The sequence below is a fragment of the Macrobrachium nipponense genome, chromosome 29 (assembly GCF_015104395.2).
Source record: "Macrobrachium nipponense isolate FS-2020 chromosome 29, ASM1510439v2, whole genome shotgun sequence".
Lineage (NCBI taxonomy): Eukaryota > Metazoa > Arthropoda > Malacostraca > Decapoda > Palaemonidae > Macrobrachium > Macrobrachium nipponense.
Window position 1 is genome coordinate 31,225,886 of NC_061092.1, and position 19,230 is coordinate 31,245,115.

Sequence of the window (19,230 nt, forward strand, 5' to 3'; positions counted from 1 at the left end):
TTTATCCGTTAATTGTAGTTATAAGGAATTCGCACACTTTTAGTATACGTACTCTCTCTTACTCTCTCTCTCTCTCTCTCTCTCTCTCTCTCTCCATGAAGTTAATCATTTAATCGGGTTAAATTGAAAGTTTTAAGGGAAAAGGGCCTAACTTTTGGCATTTGTTTACTCTCTCTCTCTCTCTCTCTGCATCAATGTCAATAATTTATCGCTTAATTTTATTTATAAAGAAACTAATCATATCTGTCCCCTGACTTATCAATCACCTACCCATTTTCCCCTTGAAGTCTCTCTCTCTCTCTCTCTCTCTCTCTCTCGCGCTATCTCTTCTCTCTCTCTCTCTCTCTCTCTCTCCCACTGCCCCTGATTCCCAATGGACCAGAATTGAGATGTTTTATCCGTTCACCCCCATTGGGGGAAAAAAACGGGTGGGGCGGTAACGAAGATACGGAGGAAAAAAAATCAGTAAACAACTTTTGCAAAGAGAGAAATAGAGTGTTAGGGGGGAAAAGAAAAAATACTAGGGGAGAGAGAAAGAGAGAAAGTGAGATATAGACCACCCGAGAAAAAAAAAAGTGCCTTTACCTGGAGTGACACCTGTGACACTTTTCCAACGCATCTGTTCAATTTGCAAATGCTTTCGGAAGGCAAAAAAAAGGCCCCCCCCCCCCCGGCGCTTGTGTGCGGTGGAGTTGATATTTTATGAGACCAGGGGACTATATAAAAAAAAAAAAAAAAAACAAAAAAAAAAAAAAGTGAATGGGAACAGGTCTCCTAAACGCGAGTGATTTACTTCTCAATGAACAGATTTCAAAAACCAAACTGGATAAGCTCAAATATTTAACACATTCTATGGACGCTGAATGACCGTCTATCATAAACCTACGAACCCGATTGCTTGAAAGTCTTTTACAAATTAAAAAGTACTCAGCTTGCGAATACAACTGAAGAACGGTATTTTATGAATATAAAAATACAAAATTGTATCTACACAATCAACCTTAAAACACTATCGTACGAATCAATGGCAAACCCCGCCCCACTGACTCCCCTATAAATTGAAGATGACTCTAATTAACCATTTTAAACGACAACTAACCTCACGTAAGCACAAACTATCAGAAAAATATAATAGAAATTACTTAATAACTTAGATAAGTGCAAGCTAAGTGCCAATTGTAATTCAGATTTAACTGCTATAACAAAAGTTATGGAATAGACAACAGTGTACTGCCTTTCCGCGAAAGGGGGGAGGTACCTTATCTCCCCCATACGATTCGGGTGGGGGTGGAGAGGGGGTCAAGTGGAAGGGGGGGGGGGAATGGAAGGCCGTGAGGGAAAGGAAGGGGGGTGTTCTAAACTCACACACATTAGTCATAGCTGATCTTAGCGTTAGTACCCATTAAAGACATTATATAAACTCAAGATTCGCCATAGAATATTCTTTTTAGCACAATGCAATAAGCTGACAATAATAAATCAGGCTGTTACATTATACAGACTTTATTGGCGAAAATTTATGTTTTTACAAATTCAATTATACCATTATCAATCTCCTCGTATCTTGTACGAGTTAATTAAAGATGATCAAGCACACTGTTCCCGAACTAACCAACCATATAAACTAGTATCTGGTCTGAACACATAAGTTTAAAAAGCTCCTCGTCTCACCTCATCCAGTAAAACTTTCGCTTGGCTGTCATTTAATTCTGGAGAGAGAGAGAGAGAGAGAGAGAGAGAGAGAGAGAGAGAGAGAGAGAGAGAGAGAGAGAGAGAGAGACTTTTTCATCAAGTGTTAGTTGTCAATCTCTCGAAGAAGGAGAAAATGCAGAGAGAGAGAGAGAGAGAGAGAGAGAGAGAGAGCAGAGAGAGAGAGAGAGAGACTTTTTCATCAAGTGTTAGTTGTCAATCTCCTCGAAGAAGGAGAAAATGCAGAGAGAGAGAGAGAGAGAGATCCTAACTTAAATTGAGAGTGTAAAAATTTAAAATGCTCTTCAAAATCAGTAAATTTGCTTTCATAACTTGAAGACTCTCTTTTCAATTTGAAGCATCGAATGTCATGCTTCCTCAAGCATCACAGGAAGCCTTGAGGTATTGTGCAGGAAATGTTTTTTTTTCTTTCTTTTTTTCCACGACACAAATTCGCTTGTAAACATGAATGATAATTTCGACGCCCAATTTGAGAACCCTCAATAAACTCGAAGGGTAGAATTTCCAAAGGAGATATTAGGAAGATTCCTAGAATTTCAAAAGGAGTATATAGGAAAAAAAACTTCAAGGCAAATTATAGGTAGAACTTCAAAAGGCGATATTAGGTAGTTTTCAAGGCGATATAGAAATTCAAAAGGCGGTATCGGGTAGATTCCCAGGTAGAACTAAAAAAAGTAAAAAATTAATTCAAAAGGAATTTCAAAAAGGTGATATTAGGTAGAATTTCAATGGCGATCTTAGGTAGAACTTCAAATGGCGATAATAGGTGGAACTCAACAGCCGATATTAGGTAGAATTTCAAAAGGGGATATTAGATAAAATTTCAAAAGGCGATATTGGGTAGATGTCCAAAAGGAGATATTAGGTAGAATTTCAAAAGGCGATATTGGGTAGAATTTCAAAAGGCAATATTAGATAAATTTCAAAAGGCGATATTAGGTAGAATTCCAAAGGCAATATTAGATAGAATTTCAAAAGGCGAATATTGGGTAGAAAATCAGCAATATTAGGTCGATATTTCAAAAGGCAATATTAGATAGAATTTTAAAAGGCGATATTAGGTAGAATTTCAAAAAGTTACATTAGTGAATTTCAAAGGCCATAGTAATTTCAACGGCCGATATTACTTACCATATCAAAACGCGATATTAGGTAGAATTAAATGACGATATTATGTAGAATTTTTAAACGTGATAATGGGTAGAATTCCAAAAGGTGTATTAGATAGAATCTCAAAAGGCGACATTTCTTCAAGGTGACTGTTATACAACTCTTTCACCTTTTAACAGAAGACTAATGTAATAGGACCCAGAATCTATAAAAATCTATTACAATATCTATAATAGGAATCGAGACGTATCTCTCTTCATGTCATCTGACACTCAAGCCACAAGCGACGCGATAAAGTATCTCTCTCTCTCTCTCTCTCTCTCTCTCTCTCTCTCTCTCTCTCTCTCTCTCTCTCTGTTAACACAATTTACAGTAACAAAATAACCGAGCACAGTCTGTATTAAACTCTTCATTACAGGTAAGTAACTCAGACTTGTGAAAAGACAACACAGCTTGCTGGGACGGCTAAAAAAAAAAAAAATAAATAAATAATAATAAATAAATAAATAAAAAATATAAAATAAAAACAAATCACACACACACACACACGAGTGTGTTTACGGAATACATCTGTCAAGTTGTGGGAGAACGATTAAAAACAGCTCACTCAACATGCCAGATGGTCCAATAGTATGCCGAGGTCAAAGTTTGTACCAATGCATGCAACGAGACGTGTTGACCTAGATCTAGGTCAAAGGTCAATTTATTGTGTCACCAGCCTTAAAACGATGTTGTGGCAATTTCCGGGGGGTAGAGAGAGAGAGAGAGAGAGAGAGAGAGAGAGAGAGAGAATCATGATGATGGTCAACTGTTCGATGTCTCGGCTTAGGCAATTTTAGTTAGTGGGAGGAACCAAGAGGGAACTTGATCAAGGAAGTTTTTACTAATATCAAGAAAATGAGGGAAACAGAAAATGAGGGAAACAGAAAATGAGGGAAACAGAAAATGAGGGAAACTTGCTTAAGTAATCATACATTTCTATGGAAAAATTCAAGTTATATACTTCTCTGGAAATATAATTTACTAAAGACGTAACCCATAAAGTTTACGCCTGAGAGAACTCGGTATATAACTTAATTAGAATGAGTTATAAGTCAGTTGTTTTTGTACATTAAATATTTTATGTAGAAATAATACAGTTCTCATTTTGCGAAAAAATTTATTAATGGTTAATAAAATTAAACAACTACATTATTCACTAACTACGGGAAAAATGATCATGAAACAAATCTTTTCAATTAGAACATTTTCATGGATTAATCAATCAGTTTCTAGCTGTAAAAAAAAAAAGCTCATAAAATATGTAAAACTTTTTTCAGAAATTTAAAAAGCAGTAATTATTATGCGAAAGACTCAAATACAGGCCATGAAAAAAAGGCATTTTACATTTTTTCAAACATACAGCTTTCAAGATAAAAACAAAATTATCAGTCAATAAGAAAAGTAATTTTCAAGATAAAAACAAAGTAATTATTATTCAATAAGTGTGCGTAATTTCTAAAATAAATTAACAATGTTCAAGTTTTCGTTTAAAGCTTCCAATGTGCGAATATAATTAATTACAGACTACGAGAAAACAGCAAACTTTATAACTTCTAATTTCAACAAAACCTTCACGGAAACCAAATTATCATTAATTGTATTATTATTATTATTATTATTATTATTATTATTATTATTATTATTATTATTATTATTATTATTATTATTATTATTCATAAGATGAGCACTATTCATGTAGAAAAAATAATTGTTTATCAGAAAGAATTAAGGAGGTAAAGGGAAATACTGAAAGAAAAGATTAATCATTATAAGAGAAAAAAAAATAATAAAAGAATAAATAGATAGAAATGTAAGCAGATTAATAAAAGTCAAGGAGGATTATAAAAGGGTAGTAATGCATATCTTGCACTATTCCCGCGAATACCCTCCGATCTCTCGAAAATATTCCATAGAGGAATAAAATAAAAAAAGACACGTACAAGAAAAAACCCAAACTATAATTCAAAACCTCCTGCGAATACCCTTCAGTCTTTTCGAAATATTCCACAGAGGACTATTTCAAAAAGATGAAATGTACAAATTCATGCATTTCGACACTCCTGCGAATACCCTTCGATCTCTTGAAAATATTCTACAAAGGACCAAGTCAAAGAGACGCATGAAATAAAAAGGGCATATTAATGTACCAATTTCAAGACACATGCGAATACCCTCCCCTCTCTAGAAAACATTCCGCAAAGGACTAAATCAAAAAGGCGTATAAAATAAAAAGCCGAAACACGTTCCCAGCCCAGCGCCAGGTAATAAATCCCTGCTTCCCAAAAAGTAAAGGCCACAAAACTGGGATCGGGGAAAACGGAAGCTTCGGTTCTGTCCTTACCACTTTTACAAAACGTAAATATACGTCCCCTTAAAATACCGAAAGCGACTGGGGGGGCATTTAATAGCCGTCATATATTCTGGGGGGAGAGACGGACTTATTTTTTAAATACAGGCATACCAACACTATATATATATATATATATATATATATATATATATATATATATATATATATAATATATATATATACTATTTTTAATTTTTTAAATACGGACTATATTTTTTAAATACAGGCATACCAACACTATATATATATATATATATATATATATATATATATATATATATATATATATATATATATATAATCACAAAATAGCCACCAATTCACTGTGCATATACGTATATTCTTATTACCAGTATTAGCCTTCTAAAAGACGGGCTCTAAAGCCCTAATGCGAGTAATAAATATACATATATATAACATATTTATATATATATATAATATATATATATCATATACATATATATATATATATATATATATATATATATATATGAATTTGAGGTGTTTGCAAAATTTATACGCATTTGGAGGCCTAATGTAATCAATATGCAAACGTTAGTCTACGATACATACATACACATACAACCAATACTTATATACACAATGTTTAAGTATGCATGCATGCATGATATAAAATATATATATATATATATATATATATATATATATATATATATATATATATATACTATATATATATACACACATATATATATACATTTGAGAGGTAGTAACTTATTAACCATTAACTTATCCTCTCATATCTAAGTTTGGATTCCAAAACTTTCCACTTAAGTTGACGACGAAACCATGAAGTTCCCGACCTACTCAGAATGTCACATAATGTGCAACAGTTCGAGTATCACAGTCACCAGTCCAGAAGTGGTTTAGACAGACTCTCCCGGGATTGGAAGACGGCAAGGAAAAGAGAGGAGTTTATCACTAGCTGAATATCAACTGTTCCTCCCCTCCCCCCTCCAAATTCTATACAGGAACGCAATGCAGTTTATCGTTGATAGAAATATCAACCGCATATACACACTAAGAAACGCACCCTGTGAGAGAGAGAGAGAGAGAGAGAGAGAGAGAGAGAGAGAGAGAGAGAGAGTCTAGTCTGTAACAAGTACCGTCAAGATTTGACTTTTTCAAAATCTTTGGTCTTGACTTGAGAGAGAGAGAGAGAGAGAGAGAGAGAGAGAGAGAGAGAGAGAGAGAGAGAGAGAGTCTTAGCTTGTTACAAGTATGTTCAAGACCTGACTTGTTAAACCTTTGGTCAGCAAACACACATACACACACACACACACAAAGAGAGAGAGAGAGAGAGAGAGGAGAGAGAGAGAGAGAGAGAGAAGAGGACATTTTACTATCACAAAGAAATCTCCCGTTACGTCGTGATTGACAAGACGTAATGAATTCGTCATGAAGAAAACGAAAACTTTGAGGAGAGACTCCGGGATGCTGTTTTTCTTCTTCCCGCGACTTCTGGCAATTCGGCGTCAAAAACGGAGACGTCGCATTAATCATGCGACCTTAAATGATTAACATCAATTCATCATCCTTCCCTTTTGCCTCGGACGAGTAATACCGCTTCGCCGAAGGCAGGACTGACGCATAATTCATCCCCGCGCCGCGGGGAAATACTCTTCTTCTTCGAGCGGTTGTGGGGAAGTTTCGGGCCAAATTATACTTTATTTATTGCCTTAACATGCGTCCACACTCATGGAATAAATATTGTATACATGTCGGAAACTTATCACATACATATCGCAAACAGGTTGCCAATATGTCTTCAACTCGAATTCGATAAGTTAATGGCTTACTAGCAGTCCTAACCAGTGCCTAGTAAGATTGTCATTCTGCCCCTTCTGATCGATGACTTGCCTAACTTGTTCGCGAGGTGTGGGTGATAAATGTCATACATATGTCGGAAACTTACTGCACTCACATCACAAACAGGTTGCCAATAAGTCGTTCACTTGAATTCAACAAGGTGATCAACTTATTGGCAGTCCTAACCTCTCCCTCCTACGATCATCATTCTCTACCTACTGACGTCGACTTGTTTGCAACCTGTTCGTGTCGTCGATTTGTCTTCAACCTGTTCGTGTCGTTGATTGTCTCCTACCTGTTCGTGTCGTCGATTTGTCTTCAACATGTTCGTGTCGTCGACTTGTCGTCAAACTGTTCGTGTAGTCGATTTGTTTACAACCTGTTCGTGTCGTCTATTTGTCGTCAACCTGTTTGTGTTGTCGATTTGTCTTCAACTTGTTCGTGCAGGCAACTTGTAACTCGCTTCAACCTGTTCGTGTCGTCGACTTGTTAACTTTATTAAAGAGCTCTCTCTCTCTCTCTCTCTCTCTCTCTCTCTCTCTCTCTCTCTCTCTCTCTCGGGAATGAATCAGGAAATATTCAACTGGTTCCATATACACAAACCAAGTGACGTTCTCAATCGGAACGATTTAATTTTTCTCTACTATCTAATTCCTATTATGAATGCACAACTTACTCCTGACCATTAAAATCAAATGAAATATTAACGCTACTTTAACCGATAAGGTGATTCAGATATTCCGAGGTAATCGTTTGTAACTTTTACAGGCTTCTATGCCATCGATTTTGATATGAGCAGTCGCTTCACCCCGGAATGGGCGACAATGCAGTCTCGAGGGGGAGGAGAGGAGAGAGAGAGTTTTAGTAAAACGAGAGAGATCGAGAGAGAGCATGGGAGAGGGAGGAAGAGAGGAGAGAGGAGAGAGAGAGAGAGAGAGAGAGAGAGATTTATGGTTACTAAAACACATCGAGAGAGACAGAAGGACAGATAGAGAGAGATGGTTACTAAAACTGGCATTGAGAGAGACATATGGACAGACAGATTGATTTATGGTTAATAAAACTGGCATCGAGAAGAGAGAGAGAGAGAGAGAGAGAGAGAGAGAGAGAGAGAGAATTTCGCTGTAAACTGACGCTTATACTTGGATATAAAGAGGCAACGTTCGACAAATGTCAGGGAAAAATCGAAATCAAGGGCAACAAATAAAGTATAAACGAATCAAACAAAACCTTAAACCCAATCTGGATAAAAAAAACTCGTAAATGGAAGTTAATACTTAAATAATAAAGATTATTCCAAAAGTCGACCATTTGTAAAAAAAAAAAAAAAAAAAAAAAAAAAAAAAAAAAACTATGATCACTCATTTATTTAATATAATAATAATTAAAAAACTATGATCATTCATTTAATAATAAAAATTAAAAAAAAAAGTATGATCCACTCTAACAGACGCTCATTAGAAAACCCACGATTTGGGCTACGCATTTGAAGTCAAGTTCTCATTTTTTAACCTAAAAATAAATAAATAAATAAATAAAATAGAGGTGGGACTCAACCGCCCACGCACGTGTATAAAGAGTTTATTTGTCCGTACATTCCTAATAACTGAGATAATCCTATCTCAACGACACAGAAGTATTTGAGAGAGAGAGAGAAGAAGAGAGAGAGAGAGAGAGAGAGAGAGAGAGAGAGAGAGAGAGAGAGAGAGAGAGAGAAAGAAAATTCTCTGCAGTTTCCCAGTAATTCATTCATCTCGTTAAATTTAATGAGGCTTTCTGTATGTTCAAAGAAGTCCAGATATATTCATTATACCATTCATCCAAAACATTTTTTTTAATTTCTTTTCTTTACTTTCGTTCATTCACGAAACGGAATGAAAGGTCTTGCATGTTGCAAGTGCCCTTTAATAATCTATTATGTAACAATAGTCGTTACGTTTTCAAAAGTGGCAGAGAGAGAGAGAGAGAGAGAGAGAGAGAGAGAGAAAGTTCAGTTTTTAATCATATGGTAATGTATACTCATATTATAACTGCTTTTCACATCATTCGTGTAACTACCAAGCCTATAATTCACTACTTTGCAAATATATAAATTAGAATGATAAAATAAGTCTACATCTATATCCATCTATCCATCTACTTATATATATATATATATATATAATATATAAATATATATATATATATATATATATATATATATATATATATAAAACTTTATATCTTATTAAATTTCAAGATATCACCTCAAAGACCATCAAGGACATTAGAGCCATCATATCCTGAAGGTTTCTTCAACCGAATTCAGATGGAATCTAAACCGAAATGGAGCGTAAAAGAATTAAGGGGAGAGAGAGAGAGAGAGAGAGAGAGAGAGAGAGAGAGAGAGAGAGAGAGGATAAAAGTGAGTGCCTAAATTTTTCTTTTAGAATCGAGCAAGAAATTCAAGAACAGAGAATGCCTTCTGAAGAGAGAGAGAGAGAGAGAGAGAGAGAGAGAGAGAGGCCGAAAGAAAAATGAGTCCCAAAAGGCGGCGCCCTTGAAAGGTCCCTCAAGTCCTTTAAATCAAAGGTGAGCGAGAGGCGACTCAAAGGGATCGCCGTGTACCTTGTCAACAGCTGCACCTTTACAAGAAGCTCTTCGTCGAACCTGTTAGTTCACGTTTACACGACCCGGATTTAATTTAGGTGTGTTTGTCCTGTCCAAGTCGAGTGTCTCCTACACCCACCGGTGTGCCTGTGTTGTCGTCAAGCAGAGCCTAACTGAAGGCCCATTCTCTCTCTCTCTCTCTCTCTCTCTCTCTCTCTCTCTCTCTCTCTCTCTCTCTCTAACTTCTAAGAAGGCTGTATGAACCTGTACGTTTTCCCCTCTCGTGTTTCTTGCTGGATTCTAAAAGCAGGTTTTAAGTACTCACTTTTTACTCTCTCTCTCTCTCTCTCTCTCCTTCGAAGCCAAAGAGAAGAATGAGAGGACATTGCTCATAAAAAGGCACAAAAGGGAAGGAGTCGGGTAAAAAGATGAAAGACACTGATGTAAGAGGGTAATAGTAAGGACAGGCGTTGGAGGGGGGAGGGGGGGAGCTGGGAGGGAGGAGTGAAAAAGGGGGTGGAGAGGGTCGGCAATGTTAAAAGGACAAGGCTGGGAACACGAAGAAAGAGAATTATAAATGTCAAAGCGGCCAAGATGATAAAAGAACGAGAGAAGAAATTAGTACTAAAAGAGAGAGAGAGAGAGAGAGAGAGAGAGAGAGAGAGAGAGGGGGGGGGGGGGGGGGGGGGGGGGGGGGGAGCTACTATTCAAGCAAAGCGTAATCACTTGTCTACAAGTCTAAGAATTAATTAGTGCTACACTCGCTGCTGCAACGGAATGAGAGAGAGAGAGAGAGAGAGAGAGAGAGAGAGAGAGAGTGTGTGTTAACAGTGTTGGTGACGACTTGACACGCAAAATAATTACACTATGAACCCACAGAACAAATAACCATCCCAAAATTAACGAATAGACACACACACACACACACACACACACACACACACGCACGCACGCACACATACCTTGTAATTAATCCCCCTGACAAACACAGTCTGCTAATTACCAATAACGAGCGAATTACAACCACCCGTGACGCCAATTCCACAATCATCATCATCACATACCCTAATAAAGTGTATCATCAACTCACTCATCACAGCTCGTCAATACGGCTAACACTCATTGAGTAACAGGCGCCGCCATTAATTGAATAATACTAAAAAAAAAAAAAAAAACCACAAAAAAAAAAAAAAAAAAAACACACAAACACAAAGCTGACTCTTCAAAATAAGGCAATAAAGAGCAACGACCCAATATGGCAACTGGAATCCAATCACGAAGGGATGAAGGGACCATTTGAAGGGAAACAATCATTATTTTTTTTTCAACCCTTCCCCCATCCCCCTTCCTTCCCCCTCCCCCTGTCCCCATGGAGAGCGTTGCAGTTTAACGTTTGATTGCACGCATTCCTTTCGGCATCCGTTGCAAGGTCACTGAGGAAAGACTTGACTCTTAAACAAGATGAGGGGAAAAACGGATGATCATATTCGTTGTGGTTTTTGTCACGCCCGTCATAGTAACTATAAATCAAATGAATCGTTGTGGTGGAATGTCAGGAAATTCAGAGCCTTATGCAAAAATACCTTGGCCATTATCATTTTGATTTTCGTTGAAAATTGTCGTAAAAAATTACGCGGATAAAAAAAATAGGACATTAGTGTTAAAAATATAATGATCTCCTAAAACTGGTGAGGGAAAATATGGAAACCAGCAAAAGAGAAAATGTCAAAAGAAGTAAAAAAAAATTATGAAAAGCGAATAAAAAAGGAGAAAAGAAACGAAAGATGAAGAGAAAATATTGACGCAATAAAAATGAAAGATGATGATAATGAACAAATGTAAAAATATGAAAAAGATGGGAAAGTCTATTGGAACAAAATAGATATAACTGACAAATCAAAACAATAACACTTCTGTAAAAGAAGCAAACGAAGCGTCTGATGCTGGGGCGGTTCCTCGTCGACTTAGCAGCAGGAAAAGGCCCTCCCCCGCCTCCTCCGCCCCCAGGCCTCATTGTAGCCCGCCCACGTCAGTCTCTATCAACCCATCACCGGGTGAAGCGTCGATATCCAGCAGAGTTGGCAGACAACAAGAGGTGGTCTCCTTTCCAACAACAGCGCCGCCTTCTCCTCTGCCAACAGTGGTCAGTAAATTTGCAGGCGCTTTGTTTCTGCATGCGAAGCGATCCAAAGCACACAAGACATTCAATTTATGAGGGGAGCTTCGCCCAAACCCAGAGTCCAAAGGGGTGACTAAACCTGGATACATTGTCACCAAAGAGAGAACCAGGGATTTCACGACAATCGCTCCAAATCCAACGTACCCAGGAACTTCCAATCCTCTATGGGGAGATTTCACATTGGGAGATTTCGTCCTCCAGTCCTCTGTGGGGAGATTTCGTCCTCCAATCCTCAATGAGGAGATTTCGTCTTCCAATCGTCTATGAGGAGATTTCGACCTCCAGTCTTCCATGGAGAGATTTCATATTCCAATCCTCTTTGGGGAGATTTCATCCTCCAATCCTTTATGAGAAGATTTCGTCCTCCAATCCTCTATGAGGAGATTTCGTCTTGCAATGCTCTATGGGAAGATTTTATTATCAAATCCTCTATGGGGGGATTTTATTATCCAATCCTCTATGGGGAGATTTTGTCCTCCAATCTTCCATGGGGAGATTTCGTTCTCCCATAAGTGTGGGACTCAGTGGTTATTTGCTAGTGACTAACGTTTCGGAAGATTTTATATTTGTATAATTTTTTTTAAATTTTATGAATACTGTGAAATTAGAACCTCAAACGTTCAAGCGAAAATGCAATGAATTACAAGCCTAAAATAATTCTTCTCTTATTCTAATCATTTACAGTGTTTATGTTTTAATCTATTAATTCTTCCAAATGAACACCATATCCTTTGGAACCTTGAAATTCAAGTCAATGGCCCCTGTGGACATGTTCCATATGAAGAGGGTACATCTGAATAATGACAAAAATAATGATTTCTTGAACAACTGCTCAAGTTGCCCCTGTTTTGCTTCTTGAAAAATATTTACAATAACGGCAAATTTTATTTGTAATTCGAAAATGACCTTATTTTCCCTTGATGACCACCAAACAAGAATACAAGACTTCAGATACAGTCATTACAGGAAGTCACTTGAAAAGCGACGATACTCCGAAACGTCGAATTCATTTCGAAATTTCGTAGAGCATGCGCGCACACGCACATATACGCACGAAAATACACTCACAACTTCACTGCTTGTAAAATTTCACAAGTTTTCTTTACTACCACACACACACACACACACACAGAGAACAAGGGGAACGCCCTGGAAATTATAAGGAAGGACACCAGATTAAAGACATAAAAATAAGGAGGTACGTGGTTAAACAAACAGGGAAGCTGTGGCAATTCAGAGAGAGAGAGAGAGAGAGAGAGAGAATATGAGAATATCACCGAGCAACTGATGTGTGAGCTTACATACATGCTATACCAAAATGAAAGTTCTAAGCTGAATGTAAAGAGAAAAATTAAGGGAACGACTTGAATTACATAAATAAATCCTGCTCCGGGCGCCCGAATTTCTTCTTTTTGGTCTCATCTGGGTCTGAGCGTTCTGAGGCTCTGCGGTAGTGACAGGCGTCCCCCAAAATATTTGAAGGAATCGAGAAGTTTATTAATTGGGTATTGTGGTTACTATAGCTGGTTCACTTAAGGTAGACTCTTGGATGAGCCCTATGCTTGCGAGACATTTGTTTGGCGGCCGCTGATTGGCTGGTACCGGGAGGTAGGCAGCTCCCAGCCAATCAAACGTCTCGTAGGCATAGGGCTCAACCAAGAATCTACTTTAAGTGAACCAGCTATACTACCATTGTATAGCATGTGGTAAAATATTCTGTAAGTACACAAACACATATACATACATATATATATAATACACACACACATATACATACATATATATATACACACACACACACACAAACACACACACACACACACACACACACACATATATATATAATATATATATATATATATATATATATATATATATATATATATGTATAATATTTACACACGCATACATTTTAGGAAATATTCCGCTGCAAAAGCAAACGCAACACCAAGAGAATTAAAAAAAAATAAAACAAAAACAGGGGGATTGACGAGTCTGTTTCAATAAGTATGGAAAAACAGAACAAGCACAGAGATGAAGAAAGAAGGAGAAGGTATAAAGGGAGGATTATGCCAAAAAGAAAAGACGGGGTGAGAGCGTGTATATATATATAAAAAAAAAAAGAGAAAGCGGGAGAAAGCAATGTAGAAACGTGTACTGTATGATGAGAGGGGAATTTCGAGAGAAAAATATATGATATCTAGATATTAAGAGAGAGAGAGAGAGAGAGAGAGAGAGAGAGAGAGAGAGAGAGAGAGAATTTCACACAGGGAACGACGCCCTCTGAAGGTCATAAATGAGAATCTAACACAATAAAACAACGACAAAACGAAATTAAAAACAAAACGCATAGAAGATTCCACGCGTGAAATACAGCCCAATATTTATCTCTGGAAAACCGAAGGAATGGAGGAATTCAAAGAAGAAAGAACGACTGAAAGTATACCGGATAAGAGGGGACAGTAGAGAGGGAGAATTAAAACCGAATCCTAGGAAAAAGGAGGTGGAGGAGGAGGAGGAGAAAGAGGAAGAGGAAGAGGAAGAGGAGGAGGAGGTGGAAGAAAATCTTAATGCATAAGGAGTAAGGTAACGAAATTACTCTTATTATTACGATAGCTAAAAAATAAGGCTAATTCATAGAAGAAAGAACGACGTAAAGTATACCGGATAAGAGGGGACAGTAGAGAGGGAGAATTAAAACCGAATCATAGGAAAAAGAAGGAGGAGTAGGAGTTGGAGGAAGAAAGCCTTAATGCACAAGGAGTAAGATAACAAAAGTACTCTTATTATAACGATAGCTAAAAAAAATATGGCATTAATTTGTAAAGCTAGACTAATTCAAACAAATTCCCACCAACCAAAGGAAAGGAATACAAATACATTTTAAATATTTTATGCACTTATGGAACTGAGGAACATGATAAATCACAATAAAGTTGGCAGAATAAATGTGTGAAAATGTGACCTGTCGGGTGAGGCAAAATTTTATAAGAGGAGGGGACAGGGCATCATTATCTTTGATTTTTTTTCTCTCTCTCTCAGTTACCACATTCATAACTATTACTTTGTCATTTCATTCTTCTTTTTCATAATATTTTTTTTACTGAAGTTATTCTATTCTGTGGAGGCATACTTTGGCTAATATTAACATGATTAGTCATTCATGTTGCTCATTATTCATTGATGTTAATATTACTATTCATTTATTTTACTTATACCATAAACGATTTCCTTTTCAGCTTAATGCCAAACAAGAGGAAATCAAGATGTCAGGGATATACCGAAATCTACATGAAACAACTAGAGAGAGAGAGAGAGAGAGAGAGAGAGAGAGAGAGAGAGTACCTAAAGCCTTCATCTACATCCCAGCAAGAACTACGAGAAAGGGAAATATTCAAGATCTGAAAGCCTTCTTGGAAGAGAGAGAGAGAGAGAGAGAGAGCAGGCGGAAAAGGGGAACTTGATTATGGGAACGAACGACGACGGTACGATAGTGTAAACAACCTCCTACTCTCCTTAGGCCTGGGGAATTCCAAGCCATGTTGAGTTGGGGATCACTTAAAGAGTCGAAACTCAGGTAGTAGGCCTACATAATTCTCTCTCTCCTCTCTCTCTCTCTCTCTTTGTCTCTCTCTCTACTCTCTCATCTCTCATCAAAAATAGATATGACATATATATATATATATATATATATATCTATATATATAATATATATACGATTCAGAAACCTATACTACTACTACCGGCATTACGACGAATACTCATAATAATACTAATGAAATCTAACAACATAACGAAAACAACCTGACACAGCTACAGCTATAGCTACGCTAATAACAACAATAACTACAACAATAACAATAAAACAGCCGGTCCAAAGAAGGAGATCAGCGAATCCAGAATAACCCTTCATTACGGGCGAGGAAATGGAGTGAGGCGAGATGAAGTCGGGGGAAGACCTTCTTCTTCCAAGGGACTAATAGGGAATTAGAACTTCAGCAAGGAGAGAGAAAAGGAGATGAAGAAGGGAAGGGAGGGACATGGAAAGAAGAAGCAGAGGAAAGGCAGGAAGGGATATAGGAAGGAGAAGAAGAAGAAGGGAAGAAGAGGAAAAAGAAAAGCAGGAGGGGACATGAGGAGAAGAAGAAGGGAAGGCAGGGACATGAGAAGAATAAGAGGAGGAAGAAAGGCAGGATGGGACATGGGAAGAAAAAGGAAGGGAAGGGAGGGACATGGGAGGAAGAAGAAGAAAGGCAGGAAGGGACATGGGGAGAAGAAGAAGAAGAAGAAGAAGGGAAGGGAGGGACATGGGAAGAAGAAGAAGAAGAAAGGCAAGAAGGGATATGGGATGAAGAAGGAGAAAGAATAAGAGAAGAAAGGAAGGAAGGGACATGGAGGAAGAAGAAGGGAAGGGAGGGGCATGGGAGGAAGAAGAAGAAGAAGATGGGACAGATGGGACAAGGAAAGAAAAAGAAGAAGGGAAAAAAAAGAAGTAGTAGAAGGAGAAGAAGGAAGAAGAAGAAGAAAAAGAAGAAGAAGGAGAGGGCATTAAGGAGGTCATATCTCCCTCGTAAGAGTCCAAAAGGGACAGGAGAAAATAAGGAACTAATAAAGACTTAGAGGGGAAAATATAAAGAAAAAAAATGAACGCAGGAAGCGAGGGAAGGAAAGGACAAAATCGCAAAGAGGGAAGTTATATCTTCCTTATAATACTATCAGAGTCTTAAGTAAAAAAAAAAGTAAAAACAAAAGAAAGAGAGAATGAAGGGGACACGTTACTTTAATAGGGAGCGTGGATGGGTGTGTGTTTGTATGCGTTTGTGTGTGTAAATAAACCTACACCCCTACCCTCAATCCCACACATACGTGAATTTACTTTAACAGATTAAACTGATTTCAATTTTTTTTTTCTTTTTTTTTTTTTTACATATGGAGGGGGTGCGAGGCGGATGAAAGAAAAATGGGGGGCCGTTATGTAATATAAAAGAAAAAACTTAACAATAGATAAAACATAAAAACAAGACTATTTGCTAATGGTAATAGGACTGGAAGAGGTAACTGCCACTGGTGAAAATAAATTTTTTTACCTAAATACAAAGGGTAAAAAAATAAGAAATCAAAAGAAAATACAACTGGAAGGTGTTGGCAAGAAGTGTGGTTAGGTGAGAGTGTACGTATGTGCATATATATATATATATATATATCTATATATAATATAATTATATATATATATCTATATATATATATATATATATATATATATATATTAACAGTGCATGGTTGGTAGAAAGACATACATGTCTGTTTCTCTGTAAGGCTATTGACAGTTATGTAGGGATTGATCACTTGTTATACAGCACAAGTCCTAAGGGAGTGTAAAGATGAAAAGCATAAAGGAATGGGGAGGCCTATAATTATACTTTAAAAAATAAGAGTAGATCGATTCGAAGATACGGGGGGGGGGGGGGGGGGGGGGTTAGGAGGAAAGGGGGGAGTACAAGGGGGGGATAAGATTAATTTGAAGCAAAACTTACGGGAATATATAAAATCAACCAGAAAATATATGATGAAATAATAAAATGTTAAAACTAGGAAACTGAAAACTAAGGGACCAAAGAAAGTTCAGCCAGATTTGTTCCTCATACTTATACAAATTTTACAGATGCTAGGGTAGGGGAGGGGATAAAGGGGGAGGAGCAAAAGGAATGGGAGAGGGGAGGATCATGGGGAGTGGAGGGAAAGGAGAGGAGGAGGATCTTGGGGGATGGGAGTGGGAACAAAAGTGGAGGAGGATCCGAGGGGAGGGGGTGGTTAATACGAGGAGAGGGAATCCAGAGGGGGAGGAGGTAGGTTCAGAGGGGGACGCCAAGGGGACTGTAATTATTCTAAAGGGGAGGGGGGGGGTGGGGGGGGGGGGTCCTCGCAGGTACACGAGGCGGGGAAGGTGGGGGAAGGAGGAGGCTTTCCTGGGCAAACACCACCCAATTTCCCGAGGCAATTTATAATGGAAAGGACCGTCTTCAAAGCACCGGGCTACAAAAACTACCGAGGAGGAGGAAGAGGAGGAGGGGGAGGGGTAGGAGGAGGAGATGGGCCTCCGGCCATACGCCGGTGGACCGAAAGGAACATAATATATGTGCGTAGCGTACACTCGAGTAAAGCTGGTGCTGCTACTGCTGATGTCCTGCAAGAAAAATGTTACGCAGGCAAAGTTCTTTGATTCTTAGGGGGAAAAAAAGTATACGAGTAAAAACTTGGGTGGGGTGGGGATAGGGGTGGAAGTTGGGGGGTGGGGTAGGGTAGGGGAGGGGTGTGTGGGGGAGAGTGAGGGGAGGGGGGTATGGAAACCAATGATCAAGGAGTATATAATGGATGTTTGAACTCTATCAAGGAAACTGAAAAATGACAAGGGATATCCGGCAGGTATGTCCGTTTGATTTCAGGCGAAAATAAAATAAATAAATAAAAGAAAATAAATTAAAAAAAAGCAGGGCGTGATCAAGAAGATGACGTTCTGTGCAAAAAATAAATAAATAAAAAAAACTGGGAGATGTATCTTAAGCATTTATTAGTAATAACGAGATATTGAACAAGTAATTTTGCATACTGAAAAACATGAGAGAGAGAGAGAGAGAGAGAGAGAGAGAGAGAGAATTATAATGTTACACACTCATCCTACTTTTCATTCAAAGTTCCGAATATTTCTAATTTTACTGTGACTGTCTTTTCAAATGTAAGGCGATTCGTAAATGTGCGAATCGAACAAAGTCGCTCCAATCAATAGAGCTTTTTCTTTTATCACTTCACATTTTATTTCCCACAGTAATTCCAAGAAAAAATAAATAAATAAAAGAATAAAGACTTTACAGAGTCGCTAATGATACGAATGCTCGCTAGTTCACTCGGTCATACAAATTAACTCATCAGGCGAAAGGAAACTCCACGCCCATCACAGAATATCACAATAGCTCTAATGTAATAAGGCGAAATAAGGAATAGGGAGAAAAAAAAGAAAAAAAAAATAAAGTGAACAATTGTCTTGAAGAAAAGTGGGTTGGAGGAGAAGGAAAGGGGAGGGGAGGTGGGAGAAGGTTGGGGGAGAAGGGGGATGGGCACGTGGGCTGCCAAGGGTCTTTCCGTGGAAACCGGGAAAAAGGATGGAAGGGGAGGGGGATGAAGGGGGGAGGGGAAGGGAGGAGGAGGGAGGAAAAGAAAAGGGTAGGTGGAATGCCAGGGGAAATCATGAAGGGGGAGGGGAGGGGGAGGGAATGTGAAGAAGATGAGGAGAAAGAATGAGGGGAAGGAAGGGGGATGCGGGAAAAGGGGAGAAGGGAAGGGAGAGGGAAGGAGGGGGGAGGGGGGTTGGGCAGTCGCAATATCTGCATAATGTCAGCTTGAAAACAACCAAGTCTTCTTGCTC

At 38.1% G+C, this 19,230-nt stretch overlaps 1 protein-coding gene across 1 annotated transcript; it reads left to right on the top strand.

Moving 5' to 3' along the window:
• Positions 1–16,004: 16,004 nt before the first annotated feature.
• LOC135206303 (cilia- and flagella-associated protein 251-like) lies at positions 16,005–17,660 on the top strand. Its single transcript, XM_064237727.1, has 2 exons — positions 16,005–16,380; positions 17,473–17,660. The coding sequence occupies exons 1-2, from the start codon at positions 16,005–16,007 to the stop codon at positions 17,658–17,660; spliced, it is 564 nt and encodes a 187-aa protein (XP_064093797.1).
• The last annotated feature ends 1,570 nt before the right edge of the window (positions 17,661–19,230 follow it).

Excerpts from the sequence above, each read along its gene's own strand:
- LOC135206303 (XM_064237727.1), top strand. The coding sequence starts at position 16,005 with ATGGGACATGGGAAGAAAAAGGAAGGGAAGGGAGGGACATGGGAGGAA. Across the intron at positions 16,381-17,472 it reads AAGGAGGTCATATCTCCCTC|ATGCTAGGGTAGGGGAGGGG; the intron begins GTAAGAGTCCAA and ends CAAATTTTACAG.